Source organism: Sceloporus occidentalis, unplaced genomic scaffold (assembly GCF_023333645.1).
Source record: "Sceloporus occidentalis isolate IW3139 unplaced genomic scaffold, rSceOcc1.0.p SCAF_30, whole genome shotgun sequence".
Classification (NCBI taxonomy): domain Eukaryota; kingdom Metazoa; phylum Chordata; class Lepidosauria; order Squamata; family Phrynosomatidae; genus Sceloporus; species Sceloporus occidentalis.
In genome coordinates this window covers 12,552,604-12,569,755 of record NW_028317010.1, presented here as the reverse complement: position 1 = coordinate 12,569,755, position 17,152 = coordinate 12,552,604, and the positions used below count along the sequence as shown (strand labels likewise).

At 41.8% G+C, this 17,152-nt stretch overlaps 1 protein-coding gene across 1 annotated transcript in view; it reads right to left on the bottom strand.

Annotated features, from left to right (window-relative positions):
• DHX32 (DEAH-box helicase 32 (putative)) overlaps nucleotides 1-16,647 on the bottom strand; it is a gene marked incomplete at its 3' end in the record, with an annotated part of 28,002 nt that extends 11,355 nt beyond the window's left edge. The window contains exons 1-3 of the mRNA XM_089486845.1: nucleotides 16,357-16,647; nucleotides 3,063-3,256; nucleotides 321-693 (exon numbers count right to left, since the gene is read on the bottom strand). Coding sequence (XP_089342971.1) covers nucleotides 321-693; nucleotides 3,063-3,256; nucleotides 16,357-16,647 — 858 coding nt within the window. The remainder of the gene's footprint in view (nucleotides 1-320; nucleotides 694-3,062; nucleotides 3,257-16,356) is intronic.
• Nucleotides 16,648-17,152: the final 505 nt, after the last annotated feature.

Sequence of the window (17,152 nt, the reverse complement as noted above, 5' to 3'; positions counted from 1 at the left end):
TAACTCCAAACTTCTGGGCTCTCTGGAAAGTCTCTAAACATCATCCCCAGAACAAAGCTTGTGGTTCTTGGCCATCATGGATGAATCTCACTACCAGTATCTACCAGGATAATGGGTAATGCATTACCTGGAGACCCAGCAATAAGATTAATTGCCTTTGCTGTCTTCGGGTATTGCACACAAACTGGTTTCCAAAAGACAAGTTAACCAGCTTCTGCCTCGTTCATAATCTACTATGTTGACCAAGTCTCTTAACTTTCTCCTATGTTGGAATTAACATGTTAGCTCTTGATGGTCATTCGGAATTTACAGACACTTACTCGTTCTGATGCTAGGAAGGCAACAATGTCTCCTTTCTCTTTAGAATGATGTATCTCAAAAATTAGCCTTAAAGCGGAGAGGAAAATATCTTTTTCGATGACCGATGTATATACTACTTCCACAGAACACGTGTCTCGGGCTTCAATGAGAGGAACGTTTCCATAATATGAAACTAATTTACTAGACAGTTCAGTAGAACAGATTATCACAATTTTCAGGTCAGGCCTTGAGACCAAGATATCTTTCAGGTAACCAAGTAGCACATCCGTAGAAATTGATCTTTCGTAAACGTCATCAATGATTATGACACCGTAGAAAGACAAAAGGGGATTGGACATCATCTCTCGAAGCAACATCTCGTCAGTGCAATACCTACAAAAAAAACCATTTTTTTGAGTGGGATCTATTAAAATTATACAGATTAAGATACACTCGTACATTTAAAATAAAATGTTAGAAGGGTGATCTCTGGACCACCAGCATATGTTGTCAACCTCACTCACTCATGTTATGTTGGTATATCAAAAACATACAAACTGCTAATGTCTATACATTATATTGTATTTAACACAAATATTTTTCATAGACACACTACTATTAGAAGGTTAGTTTAGGTTAAGCTCTGTTAATATCCATCTTTATGTCTCCAAAACAACTCAAGTTGTCTTTCCAGTACACTGGCACGAGTCTACAAAACAGACACTGACCTATCTCTGCTCATCTGAAGGGGTTACTTATGGAGTAATCTTACGAAATTCAAGTAGAAGCCATAGATATTTAAAGAAAAATCTGGGGTATAGTGTTATGTTGAACGTCCAACTGTTTCCATGGTGACTACTCGACATTTACTCTGGTCCAGAAATGCTTTTTTTGTTCAAAAACTCCCCAGATGTATTAGAAGGTAACGGTGGTTGACACCGACTCCAAGGAGAGGGGAGAAGCACAAATGGGAACCACAGCCGACTAAAGCGCTTTCTTCTCCACCATCATTATGCGCGTCCTCTCATGGTCTGGCTCTGCTCATGCTGTGGCATAGCTGGCTTGCTCACCTCCACCATAAGCGTCCCTTAACAGCCAGACGACGTGCTATTTACTTGTATAATGTCTTGAGGGCCCGAGAAACAAGATGTCTAGTTTGGCTTTCGGAAGATGGAGAATCTCATTTAACAGAAGGAATAAATCGGATGTGACCATCGTCACGGCTACCACTTAAATATTTTACCGACAACAGGAGTTCATATATATATCTAGATCTGTTTACCACCTCATATAAAGTAAGATAATAAATACAATGACTGCCGCTTTGGTGTACACAGGTTATACAACTTGGGTTGCGTTCAATCCAGACTACAGCCGTATAGAAAGATTTATCCCAAGTGTAGATAAAATTGATTTTACATCCGTTTGGGCTAATTCAAGCTTTGTATTTAGGTAAACCACATAGAGGTTTTATTTTACTACGATAAAGCCTGTAGTATATTACACCTTTATAAGTATGTATAAAAGTAATTTGCAATGCTCTAGACTTCCAGGACTTTGTACCGTGACAGCCCTATATAATAAATCCTGTTCCCTCGTGGCCTTTCCTTTAACAGAAATGTTAAATAACTCGTTATCTCCGCTTATTTGTCTGTAAAGGTTTCACAATTTTACAACGTATTGTCACAGAACATAAAAGGACAAAACTAACACAACCTTGTCTCCCAATGATCAGGAGACCTTTGTTTTTCCTTTGTGCGATGACATTTATTTTTTAAAATAAAAGCCAAAGTCAAGGCATACTGGAGGAAGAAGAGACAAGGCAATACAATAATGTCAATAAAGGGTAGAATAATGAGGTTATATCTTAGTAATTCAAAACAGCTAAATGTATCTCCGCTTAATGAGATGGAACTCGAACTTTTAACATAATTGGTTTCTTACAAAGTGTTTAACTTTAATCCAAATTTTAATGGTGTAGTTTTATCGCTACGCTGAAAATTACATACATTCATTTTATTATGCATTAGTTCTATGCAGAAGTAAGAGAAATTGAATGAGTGTTAGGAGGCCACAGAGAGTGAGGTGTCAAATACAAATAAAAGTTATTTTTTTTATGGCAGAACGTAAAATATATAATTTTCCTTTGTACTATGATGGTGCTATCTATCATAAACACACATACATAAACACGTGCACACACATATATACACACACGCGCACACACACGCACACGCACACACACATACTACCATTTAAAACTTTGGGGTCACTTTCCATGAAAACAGATATATAAAAAGAGTTTCTAACGCTAAATTAGCCTTTTATGAGTAAACATGGATTAGTGAACACAACCTGCTGTATTTCTGATCCAATTTTTGTTATTTTAATGGACAAAATAAAGAAAAACATAAATTTCCTTTATTTTGGTGAATTTATAGGCACATGTTACTTTTGTGTTTTTAAATGTAAGGTGGCAAAATACATATATTGGAAGATTAAAACATATCGTAAATGTAGAACTATTCTTTTTCCAGGGAAAGGGGTTGAGGACTTTTTTTTCTCTTCGCTCTGCGAACCAGAAAGCCGTTCTTGGCCGCCCCCTGCTCCGGATGCAGGCCTTTTCCCAACGCTTTTGTCAGTCGTTTAGTGCCGTTATGTCTGAGTGATTTGCTGAGGACACGGCAGCTGCCTTTCATCGGCCCGAACGTGAACCGACAGCTGTAGAGGGTCACAGGGATTAATCACTGATGCCCACTAACCTTAATATTGTCTCGTTTGTACAACAGCTCTCAAAAGGCACAACGTAACCGACTTCATGCCCGATATTGACATCCATTTCGTCCGCAACTCTCATGGCCAGCCAAACGGCCGTCTGCTTTTGCGCCTGTGTGCAGACCACGGTCCCATGCCGATAGTCCGCCGACAGGCAGAATTCCGCACACCATTGAGGAATCTGAAATGCATGAACATAAATGGTTAGTAGTGGTTTATTTATCAGCAGGTCTTCCTAATTATTTCCCCCCAAAAAAACAAAATGCAAAAGTTTAAAAACAAATCCTTAAGTAACTATGGCAGCCAGCATTTAAATAGTTCACAAGCTGGGTTTTCCCGAAGCCTTTCAGCGCTGTATTGAGTTCCATCACTAAGAGTTAATTATTGTAGCTGCTACTGGAACAGTTGTTCCATTCTATGTGACTGGTCACCGACAACTGAACGGCGGAATAAAGGAATATTAACTGGCTGGTCACAGCAGATGGCTGGGCCAGGAATATATTACATGGCCAGAGAACAGACAGACATGATCTCAGGAGCAGACCCTGAAACATTCTCTCCCGGAGCCCTGGGAGGTAAAACGAACAAAATAAAGCGACAGAACAGGCACAGGATGAGAAGAAGGCTAATGCAATTCCAAGGCACCTCTACCACTGGAATTATACAACAACCTTAACTGCTGCCAGATAACGGGGTGGAAAAAAGTGGATTTTCTACAAAATAAAAGACATTATTCACTCTTAGTAACTTAGCGCCAAAGTTGAATACTCCTTAGATCCAGACTCTGCCTCCCACTACGAGAGACCGGTTTCTAGAGTTTGCCAAATGACCACTGTAAAGTTTTCATTAAGTATGGGTTTAAGGCTGATTTTACATTAGCCAATTAAAAAAAAAAAAAAAAAAAAAAGATTTTGGGGTAGAGGATATAGCAAAATAAATTGTACCAGAACCAGCTTGGGTTTATGTTGGCTGCTGGAGAAGGCTAACGTGGCCACACAACAAAAATATAGACAACATTGTTAATAATATACTGTATGCTTATCTTATTTCTGGTCTTTCCAGATGTGACGATTAATCTATAAGTGCTAACGCTGGATACTAAAAGGTGGGATTTGAGAATTAAAATTCTTTCCCTGATTCCTTGTTGATTTTTAACGTATGGTGCCAGGCAGTGAACTGGTTAACAGAGACTCCGGATATAAGCATTCAGAGAAACAACTGGATTTTGTATTATATGCAGATTACTCGAAACAGCACAATGTGTGCAAATATAACCGTGTACTGCACAAATACACACCGAAGCCAGCGTCGGTATAAACACACAGGAGCAACGACAAGCGCGGTGGGATTACTGACTTTGCTTTCAAGATTAGCTTTGATAATATTAATATTTGGACAAGCATGCATTTTCACGGTATTGCGTTGATGCTGGCATGGTGACGGTCTGTTCACAGGGTAAAATACTAATTACGTGTAAATCTAAACTGGAATTGGAAGTTGTGTAATTCAGCAAAATCTATTAATCTATAAATCTATTTACTTTGCTTTATTCCTTGATGGATCGAACATCACTTTCGGACTGCTTTGCCACAATTAAACTCAAATACAGAAAGGCCCAACAGTGTGCCAGATCTACGGAACTTCCATGGATACTATAGAAACTTCTAGTATGCGGTTCGACTTTTAATAAGATTCTGATACATTTTACACAAAGAATTGTTGGTGGGCAACGCGTAATAATGAAATCGGTGACCAAAGGTTACATTTTACGATAAAGAGTTGATCCAAACTCTTCCTTAGGTAAATAGGCCCCAGGGATGGCCAAATGAGACCCTTGACCCTTCGTATATCTTCTTTAGAAGCTTTAAAGCCAAAAAGGGGATTTGGGCGAAACATTTTGACAAAGGAAAAATGCTAATAGCAATAATTCCACATGACAAATAACTTATATTGTTAGTTTTTTCCCTATATTAAGATCAATTAAAGTGTTATAGTGTTTTTTATATGGTGGGTAACTCCACTTCCTGCTTAGTACCATCTCCTTCCGGTGGATCCTCAGCTTTGCCGGCTTGCCTGTACACAAGTACATCGTGAAGACCTTTCCATGCCGTGATGGGCAATATTTATATCTGCCATATCTCGTGTTTTTACCCATTCTTCCGTAGAAGGGGGTCCACCTTGTTCCAGGATATATAGCAAGACCTTCTTATACTTGTTTTGGGTTTTACTTGTAACTGATCACAACCAAGTGGTTTCGTCTTAATAATTCTGGAGGTGTAGGTGTGTGTGAGGACTTCAACAGTGTGGAGGTTTATGTTTTTACTATTGCTTAAGGTTCATTACAAATACAAGTTGCACCTATATCTAAGTCCAAACTACTGTTTGTCCTTCAATTTCAACTTCCACAGAATCTGTTTGATTTTCTATACAATAGACAGCTAAGCACCTTAACTATTCTTCTTCATCACACACTGACAATGGTTGCTGAATATCTACTTTGAAATTCTTCTTAACACTTGTTTAACCCTTGCTTGTTGCACACCTTCTAAATACCTTTTCTAAGTATGCCATGTTGCCACGCTTTGTGTCAGCATAAAGTAAGTGTCTCAAAATATTCTAAGTTTCTGGTCCTACTGCTGTTAAAAAAAACAGCAACTTGTTTTCTACCAAGTACTGGTCTAGCCTCTCTGTTCATGAAAGAAAATATTATCTTCACAAAAAAAAATATGACTGTGGAAATCATATTTCTCGATATTATTTTAATAAGGACCACGTCCATGTGCCGGCTCAACCATTCTGGAGCAGTGCCACCAGGGAAGCCTACAGATCATTCTGCTAGCATTAAATCAAACATGTACAAAGAGCTATCTTAATACAATGGCCCACTGGGGTTTCCTTTAAAGTATTTTATGTCTAGTTATGAAATCTAAATACTAATTACCAAAGAACTATTACAGTGGGGGGGGGGGGTTAAGAATGACATGGAGACATTAGGACAAACTGGCACAGAAAGAGAAGAAGGACCTGCTCTCGTGAGGTCCAAATGTCAAGAAACAGAACGTGAGCGATTGCTTGGGCGAGGATGGTTTGATTGCAAAGAAGGTCATGTGGAGAAGTCAGTGGCCTGGAGATCTCAAAGGTTAGAGGCAGATAGTTTCTTGCACAATCCAGGATGTAGGTATACAGGTTAAGGGTTCACTACCCAAAGGCTTGGGGACCTCAAACAGGCCACATTATTGGATACCCCTACTTAAGCACAAGAATCCAATTAAACATTCATGCTCTCTGAATGGGTAGGTTTTTAGTAAGAGTTTAAAGTAAGAATAAATTGGGAGAGTCTGACGTAACGAGATAGGGAATGTAGAGGTTGAATGTCGCAGGAACTCTACGATAAGCCAAAGATACAGCAACATAATCAAACTCAGTACGCTAGCTGTAGATGCTGGGAAGACTGCGTCTTCTACAGATACGAGATGTCATCTCATGCTGTGTGAGCGAGAAGTGAAGCTGAACAGTTCTCAATCTCACACAGAGCGAGAAACCTATTAGAATCAGAGTTTATAGAGTACGTTCTACCTGAAAACAAGTTATAAAACGTGGTTAGCCACGTCTGGGTGGTCTTCTAGTTTGATTATCCAAAAATGTATTTTAATTAAAACAAATGACTGTTTCTATTTATTCTTTATATCAGTGCAGTGGACAGGAGGGAGAATGTTATATATTTCTACCATTATTTATGCTTCTTAATAACCAGTTAATCCAATGTGTCTTGGAATAAATGTTTTATAAAAATATATATATATATACCATATATAATATATATATATATATATATATATATATATATATATATATATATAGTCATTTTGCTATATTCTTCGAGATTGTCACTTTGTATTTTTTAAGGGAATCTTACGGATCAAACATTAAAATACAACGAACATCATAGTCCATTGTAAAAGTCTAGTTATGAAATCTAAGTTATGAAATAAACTATTACATTTAATTTATAGGGTACGAGATGATTCTGTAGTGCCATTAAACATTTTGCTTTTTGATTCTTAGCGTGTGTTGGTTACCGGACAGCCATCTTTGTATGCTCGAGGCCAAGACCTTCAGCACATGAGAACTTTGCATCTGCTAGCAAATCTGCTTCACCCTCTGCAAAAAGGAACCCGTAGACTTTTTGGGGTGAACAGTACAACAAAAAATAAGTTTGTTCTAAAAGGGATTGCAAGTAAATAGATTTTTTCCATTTGGATATACAGCACACACAAATGTCTCAGTTTTTTTTTTAATCTGATCGTTGTTACTGATCTTAGTTTTACGGTACAGCTGATTTAGCTGCCTAACTTTGAATGTCAAAGTATCACATAGAATTTCACATTAGATAAGAACCATTTGACTCATACAGCCAATTTTTCCCTAATGTAAGAACTCAAACCTCAGTCAGTCCTTGGTCCGGTCCCATAATCAGGGTAGCTTTATGAATATCCAATACATGTTTAAATTCCTTCACCGTATATATAATCCACCTCTGTCTTCCTGGTAAGCAAATGGAGTCACAAATAAATAAAACCTGACCCTCTAGACAGAGACTGTACCTATACCCAAGAGGCACATATACAGCACATAGTCAACTATAATCCTATGATCTTACCTTTAAATTATAGTGTTTTTTGTTTTTTACATTCTGTGTGTTAGGAAACATTGATGTAAGGCTTATGCAAACAGACTTCTATGACATGTAACTCTTTCCTCACTGTATATCTCTGGTGTTAAGCTGGTTTGGGCAGGGATTTAACATGCGGTCATATGCATTAAGCAAAGCCGAGCCAAATGTTTTTTCCTTTAAAAGCTCTGTTGCGTGTTCACTAAATAAAAATGTTGATGTGGCAACAAAAAAAATACAAAACAAAAAACAGCATCACACATATATATATATGAAAGTGCTGTGCAATGCGGAAAGTGCGGCAGCCGCGTGCTAGTTTAAACGTTTCTGCATCTGCAAACCAAAAGGACAGGTGAAAAGAATATGTTGGGTTGAGGGATCTGTGGTCTTTTCTATGATGTTATTGTGTGCTCCATAGTGCAAAACTGTCCCACCACACGTTGTAATTCATAATCTATAATATAAGTAATTCTAATTCTAAATTCTAATTCATAATCTATATTCTTCTATCTATAATACATAATATATAAGTAAATTATTTCTAATCTATTAATATTATATAATTTAATATTAATTAATAAATCATATACTGAATCTGATTTAACCTCACTTTAGCTTAGTGGGTTTGAGAGCGTCTGCCTAGAGGTAGACTTCTAGTAAGGAAATATAGCTTTAGGCTAGCATAGTAGTAGGCTAAGCTCTTAGGCCCGTGTAAATTCAAATTAAAAATAAAATACTGCTAGTTACCGTATTTGCTCGATTATAAGACGAGGTTTTTTTCAGAGCAAATGCTCTGAAAAATACCCCTCGTCTTCTAATCGGGGTCGTCTTCTAATCAGACCTCAAATAGAGTCTGATTAGGAGACTAAGATCCAGATCCCCCGCACCGCTGCAGGGGACCTGGATCCTCCTGTCTCACCCCCCCCCCATCATACACACTTACCGGTGCTTCCTGCTGTATTGCCGGGGCAGCGGGTTGACGTCTACGCGATCCGCGTAGACAACGTCCGCTGCAGCCGGAAGGAGGTGTGGCTAGCAGCGGGGGTTGTCTGCGTCCGTCGCGTAGACCTTCCCCGACTGTCAGAGATCTCTGATCTCTGACAGCCGGGGAAAGTATACGCGACGGACGCATACAAACCCCCGCTGCCAACTCCACCTCCTTCCGGCTGCAGCAGAAGGCGACGTCAACCCGCTGCCCCGGCTGGAAGCACCGGTAAGAGAGGGCTGAGAGGGGAGAGAGGGGAGAGAGGAGAGAGGAGAGAGGAGAGGGGAGGGGAGGGGAGGGGGGGGAGAGAGTGTGTGTGTGTTAGTTAAATGGGGGCATAGGGCATTTCTGGAGTGGCGTTAAGGGGGCATTTAATAGAGCACTCTGCCTCCTGAAATGCCTTATACCTCCCTATATGCCACTCTGCCCCATAATATGCCTTTTAACCCCCTAAATGCCAGAGTGGCATATAGGGGTATAAGGCATTTCTGGAGGCAGAGTGCTCTATACAATGCCTTTTAACTCCCTTAATGCCACTCTGCCTCCTGAAATGCCTTATACCTCCCTATATGCCACTCTGCCCCATAATATGCATTTTAACCCCCTAAATGCCAGAATGGGATATAGGGGTATAAGGCATTTCTGGAGGCAGAGTGGCATATAGGGGGTCAAAAGGCATACCATGGGGCACAGTGGCATATAGAGGGTTAAAAGGCATATCATGGGCCACAGTGCCATATTGGTGTGGCAAGCCTGGGGGCAGATGTGCGTAACTGGGGGACAGGCTGGAAAATACAAGAAATAAAAACAAAAAAAATATTTTTCTCAATCATAACTTTTATTAAAAAAAATAGTTTACATGAATTAACATTTACTGGTAAAACTTTTTTCCTTTAGGGTCGTCTTATATTCAGGCTTTTTCTTTTTTCCTAAGTTAATATTCAGATTTTGGGGGGTCGTCTTATAATCAGGGTCGTCTTATAATCGAGCAAATACGGTATTAAATAGTTAATCTTGAGTTAATAATTTAAATAACTTTAGCACTTTGGCAGATTGCACACAGCACAGTGCAGTAGTGCATAGTTTTACTTTTTAAGCAGTAGCACTGAAGAGAACTTCCTCTAATTTTTTGTCTTTAATTCGTTTTTCCTTTTTTTTTATTTTTATTTTTTTTATTTTTTTTATAGTTTTTTAAACACTACACTACACTACACACACAACACAAAATTTGAAATGGATCCTCCTTTTGGGACTAAGGAGGGACAAGCTCCATCTACCACCGCCACCACCAGCACCACCACCAGCACCACCACCAGTTCTAAGATGCAGCCTTTGCGTCAGTCTAGTCGGCCAAGTAGGCCAAGCTCTCGCTTATCATTTGGGGAAGCATTGCTTGAAGGATCATCAAGTAAAGGAAAGGCACCAAAAGCAGGCAGTAGTAGTGCGGCTAGGCCCACAAGCTCTATGGTTTTTTACGGAAAGCCTAAAGCACCAGAAGCACGTTCAAAGTTAAAGGGTAGCACAAGTAGTACCAGCCCAGTGACTAAAAAGAAGTGCCTTTTGCCCCAAGCAGCATCTTCCCCATCCACCAGCAGCATGCAAGGTACCAAGCAGAGCCAAATTAGCAGCAAGACTCAGAGGGGTCCCAAACCAAAGCGATCTCATTCCTTTGTAGGGAAAACCACCACCACCACCACCCCCACCTCTACCGCCTCTACCACCACTAGTGCTGCGCCTACTGTTCCCACTGGTACCGCCACGCCATGTCCTCCTAGTACCTCTAGCAAGCCACCAAGTCCTTACAAAATTTTTGTAAAGACAGTTAGAGAGAGGGCTACACATAGTGGAACTCCACCTAGCGAGGTAGCAGAGGAGCCTGAGACTGAGAGGCCAAGTGCAGAGTCTATTCTTCCTGCTCGCACTACTACTAGTCACGAGTCTCACAACGATATCAGTCTTAGCTCCAGCCTAGCAGGAATTCCATTCGATCTGGCTAATGAAGAGCTAGACTATGAGCCAGAGGAAGTAGAGGAGATGAGTGGTCAGGAATCAGATTCCTCAGGGAGCAGTGTCCAAATGACTAGTGCACAATTTTCCCCTGAGCCTCCACCTTCTCCGCTACGATCATCACCACCACCACCACCACCAGCAGCAGCAGCAAAACCTAGCAAATCTAAAGCAATTAGCAGTCCCACTATGGCCAGTACTGTTACCACCAGTCCCACCACCACTAGTTCTGCCTCTGTTCATCCACCCCGAGCAGTAGGAGCAGCACCCAAGGCACACTCCAAGGCTATGCGCGCCCCAATTTGGGAGCACTTTGAAAATCTTGAAGAAGGGCGCTATGGAAAGTGCAAACATTGTGGGAAGCTAATAAGCAGAGGGAAAGTGTCTGGCCATTTTACCAGTGCTAGCATGAAGCATCACCTCAGCACTCAACACAACGCTGTGCTATTGGGGAAAGATGCAGAGGGAAAACTTAGTGCAGGCAGCATAGCTGGTGGCCGTGGAAAAACCCCAACAGCTTCTTCTTCTGAGCCAATAGCAGCAGCAGCAGCAGCAGCAGCAGCAACTAGTGCTGGCAGCCAGAGACCAAGGCAGGTTGGAGCACTGCATGTCCAGCCCACCCTGGAACAATTTGTGGCATTCCAATCCAAAAGGTCAATGCCCAAACAGCAGGCCAATAAAGTAACGCGACTGATTGGTCAGTTCATTGCTGTTGGAGGGGCATCCTTCTCTATGATCGAAGGGGAGCCTTTCAAACAATTGATGGCGGCTGTGGCTCCACAATATACAGTTCCGTCACGTTCCACTTTCAGCAGGAACATTGTCCCCTCATTGTATCGGTCCTGTGTTGCAGCAGTGAAAGAGGAGCTTTCCAAGGCTGCTGGTCAGTCTGTTCATTTCACTACAGATTTGTGGAGTGCACCTAGCGGCCAGCATGCCTTTCTTTCTTTGACAGCACACTGGTGGCAGCCCGGTGTGTCTAAGGAAGCTGCTGCAGCAGGCTACCGATCTTTCCTTCTCCATGCAGAAGTGATGGATGAAAAGCACACTTCCCAAAACATTCTGCATGCGATGAGGAAAATGTTTAGCCTTTGGGTGGGCGCAGAGGCGGGCACCAATGTTGAAGTTGGTTTTGTGGTAACTGACGGAGGTGCCAATATGGTGAAAGCGCTGCGAGATGGTCATATTGTTGGTGTGCGCTGTGCAGCCCACATCATCCATCTTGTAGTGAAGGCAGCAATGTCAGAAGGAACTAATGTGGCAGCAGTAGTTCTGTCCCGCTGCAGAAAGATCGCTGGGCACTTTCACCATAGTGTTAAGGCTAGCCAACTTTTGAGGGAAGAGCAAGAGAGGTCAGGTCTTCCCGTACACTGCCTACGTCAGGATGTCAGTACACGGTGGAACTCCACGTTAGACATGCTCGAGAGGATTTTGGAGCAGCAGAGAGCAATCCATAATCTTGCCTCAGAGCACAATATTGGGATTACCTCTCCATTGAATAGGGAGGATTGGACAGTGATCGCCCAGCTAGTGGCAGTCCTTAAACCATTCAGGGATGCCACAGAAAATTTAAGCTCAAACACTGCCAGTCTGGCCCAGGTAATCCCAGTGTTCTCCCATCTAGGCAGCAAGATGGATGTGTTCCTTGGAAACCGTGAGGCTGTTCAAGGTGGCACTCTACATCCTGACATAGCAGCCATAGTCAGGAAGCTGAAGGATCTGCTAAAAGTACACCTTCGCAAACGAATGGAAGAGAGTCCCGAAATGATGCTAGCGTGCCTTTGCGATCCAAGAATTAAGGGAAAGCTAGCTTTGAAATTTAATGTTCTCAGTAGCTACCGGGAGCAATTGGTCAACAAGGTGCGTGACTGGCAGCGTAAAATGGGAATGCTGTCCGAGGAGGGAGAGGTGCAGGAGGAGGAAGAGATGATGTGGTCTGCTACTCCTAGCAGCAGCATCAGCAGCAGTGCCACAAGCAGCACAACACAGCTGAGTGGAGCAGCTGCGTTTTGGGAAGAGGCACTTGGGAGTATAGTTGGACCATCTGACAGAGCTAGCAGCAGAAAGGAGAGTAGTGCTGCTGAAATGGTCAAACTTTACCTCTGTGAAGTTCCTTCTGCGCCTAATGTTGATCCTCTTAGCTACTGGGATGAAAAGAAGAGTGTGTGGCCTGCACTCTCATGGGTTGCGCAGCAGCTACTATCATGTCCGCCAACCACTGTTCAAAGTGAGCGCGTGTTTTCTATGACTGGAAACATACTGAGTCCACAGCGCTCACGCATGGCACCTCATCTGATGGAGCAGATTGCCTTCCTTAAATTCAATCTGCCCAAGTTGGGTTACCCAGCTCTTAGCTTGGAAAGTTAATTTTTTTTATCTGTAATGTTTAAGGTAGTTTCTCCCCCTGGTTGCACGTGTTTGCGGTGTGGCAACGTCTGCTACCTCCGCCGGTGTAGCCAATTTACGCTAGGGCCTAGTGTCTGAGTTCTGGAAGTCCGCTCCCAAACGCCATGGACTGACAGACTTTCATGCTTTGCCCTGGGGTGAAACAGGTGAGCGGGTCGTCAATTGCCCACTCATTCACCTTTTTCCTTTTCCAACGGTGCTGCTGGTGGTGGTGCCAGCATCTTTTGCCAGTTCGCTTCCTGGCTGAAATCATGCCTCAAATGTCCCTAATGGAGAGGGTAGTTTCTCCCCCTGGTTGCACTTGCTGCGGTGTGGCAATGCCTGCTACCTCCGCCGGTGTAGCCAATTTACGCTAGGGCCTAGTGTCTGAGTTCTGGAAGTCTGCTCCCAAACGCCAAGGACTGACAGTCTTTGGATGCTTTGCCCTGGGGTGAAACAGGTGAGCGGGTCGTCAATTGCCCACTCATTCGCCTTACCCAATTCTGCTGCTGCTGCTGGTGGTGGTGCCAGCGTCTCTTCTCTGCCAGTTCGCTTCCTGGCTAGTGTCATGCCTTAAATGTCCCTAATGGTAAGGGCAGTTTCTCCCCCCTGGCTGCGTCTGTTTGCGGTGTGGCAACGCCTGCTACCTCCGCCGGAGTGGCCAGCTTACGCTAGGGCCTTGTGTCTGAGCTCTGGAAGTCCGCTGCCAAACGTCTAGGACTGACAGTGTTTGGATGCTTTGCTCTGGGGTGAAACAGGTGAGTGGGTCGCCAATTGCCCACTCATTCGCCTTTCCCATTTCCTTTTCCATTTCCATTTCATTATTTTCCTTCTGATACACAACCAACCAAACATAACACACACAATAACACAAATAACACAGTGACATAACACATAACACACATAACACATACACGTACAATGCAAAAATCACAAGGACCTTTCCTCTTGTTATTTGTCCTGGCCTTCATTTCTACACTCACTAGCATTAACGCTATAACTCACACTTCATACTATAACATTTTTCCATCCACATACCTGCCAACAGACCCAACTTTTTCAGGGACAGTCCTGCTTTTTTCCAGTCCTGTCCCATCTAATTTAGCTAAACTAGGTATGCAAATACACGTTGGTAGTTATAGCTCGGTAGGTAGCACTAGTATAAACATTAAATAAATATAATAAAGTACTAAATAATAAATCTAACTTTAAAATACATTTAAATAAACCCCTAATTTTTTTTTAAAACCCATTAAAATTAAATTATTATTTAGACATAATACATCTTTAACCAAAGCAGTGCACTGCTACTAATCTTAAACATAACCGTACATTAACCCTAAGCTATTTTTTAGTTCTTGTCCAACATTTTTCCATCCGCATACCTGCCAACACACCCAAGATTTTGGTGGACAGTCCTGCTTTTTTCCAGTCCTGTCCAGTAAAAGTTGGGTTGTTGCAAAGTATGCCATTGTAAATAGGTAGCAAATGTTAGGCATGTATTACAACTGGTCCAAAATCTATTTAAAAATGTAAAATAATCCCTATTCTTTTATTAAACATCTATGGATGTGTGATTGTGTATGATAAACGGAGGCCAAGTTCCTTGGAGCATTTGTCTCTAGGTCATTTTGTGTACAGTACACCTCAGTACGTGTGTGCAACTCTATTGGTCGTTTCGGCAGGGGGCTGGCCTGCCATCAACGAATGAAGTGCGTTCTGCAATTCACTAGTTGATGCCAGACCAGCCCCCTGCCGAAACGACCAATAGAGTTGCACACACGTTCCTTCACGGCAGCTGCTGCTGCTCCGATGTGTTGTTAACCCCGTATTAACCCCTGCAAGGCAACCGGGAAGGAAACGAAGATTAAACGAGCACGAAGAATGTCCGCGAATATTCGCCCGAAGAGAAGACAGGAACGGGCGAATATTCGCGGAATACGAAGGTTTTTTCCCCCCCGAAGACGAACACGAAGACGAACACGAAGAGCCCCCTGGTGCCCAAGTCTAACTAAGACCCATTATACACGCAAATCTAATAACCACCTTTAATTAGCTGAAAGTTGGAAAGTTTGCCAACCAGATTCCTAGCAATTTTCTACATTCCTGTTCAATGATGTCATAGCCCCTGCCAGACCATGATGAAATAACCAGATGTCGACCAATCAGGTTGAGGAAAGGAACCTACGAAAGAGCATGTCCCCTCTAGCAATACTAGAACGACACTGATGATTTATAACAGGCATTGGTAGTGCTTTCAATCAGACACAAGCTTGTATGGACACATCCCTGCCTGTACGGACAGACGTTCCCCTCCCCTATATAAGCTAAATACATGGCGCTTGTTTATATTTCTAAAGCAGATCTGTTTACCTGTCACTTTGTATCAGGTATGTATGCCGTTTGACACATTGTAAACTTGCAAAATGATTTATTAAATCCAGTTGGTTGCTAAATAGCCACAAAGACAACGTTACAAATGAATCTAGAAGTCTGAAATATAGTAGAGTATGAGTCTAGCTGAACCACGAACAGTTAACGCTCTACACCCGGCCCCAGCGGAAGTCCCTATTCCGGAGTGTTCCTGAATATCTGATATATAGAACTTTATAATATATATATATCTTACAAAAGGATTATATATATATATATATATATATATATATATAATCCTTACAAAAATGATAATTACACGCACGCTTCGAAAGCTATGGTTGGATATAGATAAAATCTCAGATGTGATAAGCAATCCCACCGACAACCAAAGCTATTTGTCCCGTATTAAACTCTACCAAGTACAAAACAGTCTAATTTTTTTATTCCGATCATAATGCACCAAAAATCCCTAACAGAATCTGTATTCCGAATTAAAGTGTAGCGGGGAGCTGTAACCCGGGGAGGAAATCATACAGGTCCTGAAAACAGGAAGTTAAGATGGCTGCCTCCATCACATACACATAAAGCGAGTTTCTGATACACAATATACTTGCTTGTCTGTAACCATCGCCACATGGGTTCATTTACCGCAATTAAATGTAAAATGATTTATTTGAGAGAGTGACAAATATAGTTTAATACAAAAGATCAAGGAAGTCATAAAAAAAGATATTTTAGAGGAACGGTTTGGACTCTATAAATGTATATTTGTAAAAGCCCAGAAATGTTCATGGATTGGTAAAATCTATAAAGCGAAATACAAGATAAAACATCATATAAAAAGGAGCATACTCACTTGTGAGCTCTTTCCACTTTTACCTCCAGCTGACACGACGATGACTTGATTGTGAAGTAAACTCTCCATGAAGGTATACTTAGTCTTCCAAATGGGAAGGTTTTCTCTTTGTTTGAGAAGTTCGTAATAACGGGACGAATATGGTAAACCATCAAATGGATTTAATTCCAAATCGTCAAGCAAGCCTCCCTCCACGTCGCTTGTATCCGACCCGTCTAGATAACAGCATTTTTCAGAAGAAACAGTCAAAGAACCCCCATCCGTCTCGTGATTTTCTTGTAGTAGGGCCATTACCGGACACCTGATGGGAAGCTTCCCATGAAGTTTCCCAATGGAAATGTCAGCATTCAAAGAGGTCCTCTCCGCATTAGTTTAGTAAAGTTGTTACATTAATCAGAATGATTCTTTTTGCGTCACCCTGTTAGAAATCCAATTCGACAAAAAGTGTTAAGAGTTGCGAAACAAGGTCAGCTCTGTTAAAAGAATGCAAAAAGTAAGTGGAAATTCATTGTTTCGCTTCTTTCTTTGCACTGTGACGGCTGTTTTCTGGAAAGATTAAGCAAAGATTATGCCGCTAGCTCCCTGTTCCACGTGTCTGGATCCTGATTGACTATGAACAGAAAGCAACAGGAGTGAGGTTATTGTGACTGTAGAGATGGTCATGTGGTTGCCTAATCTCACAACAATAGGGTTTACCGGGGACAATAAACGCTGTGAAAAAAGGCTGAACGAGGGCCGAAGTGCACATTATCACTACATCTGCCACGTGAAAAGTCATCAAATTATTAACAGAATT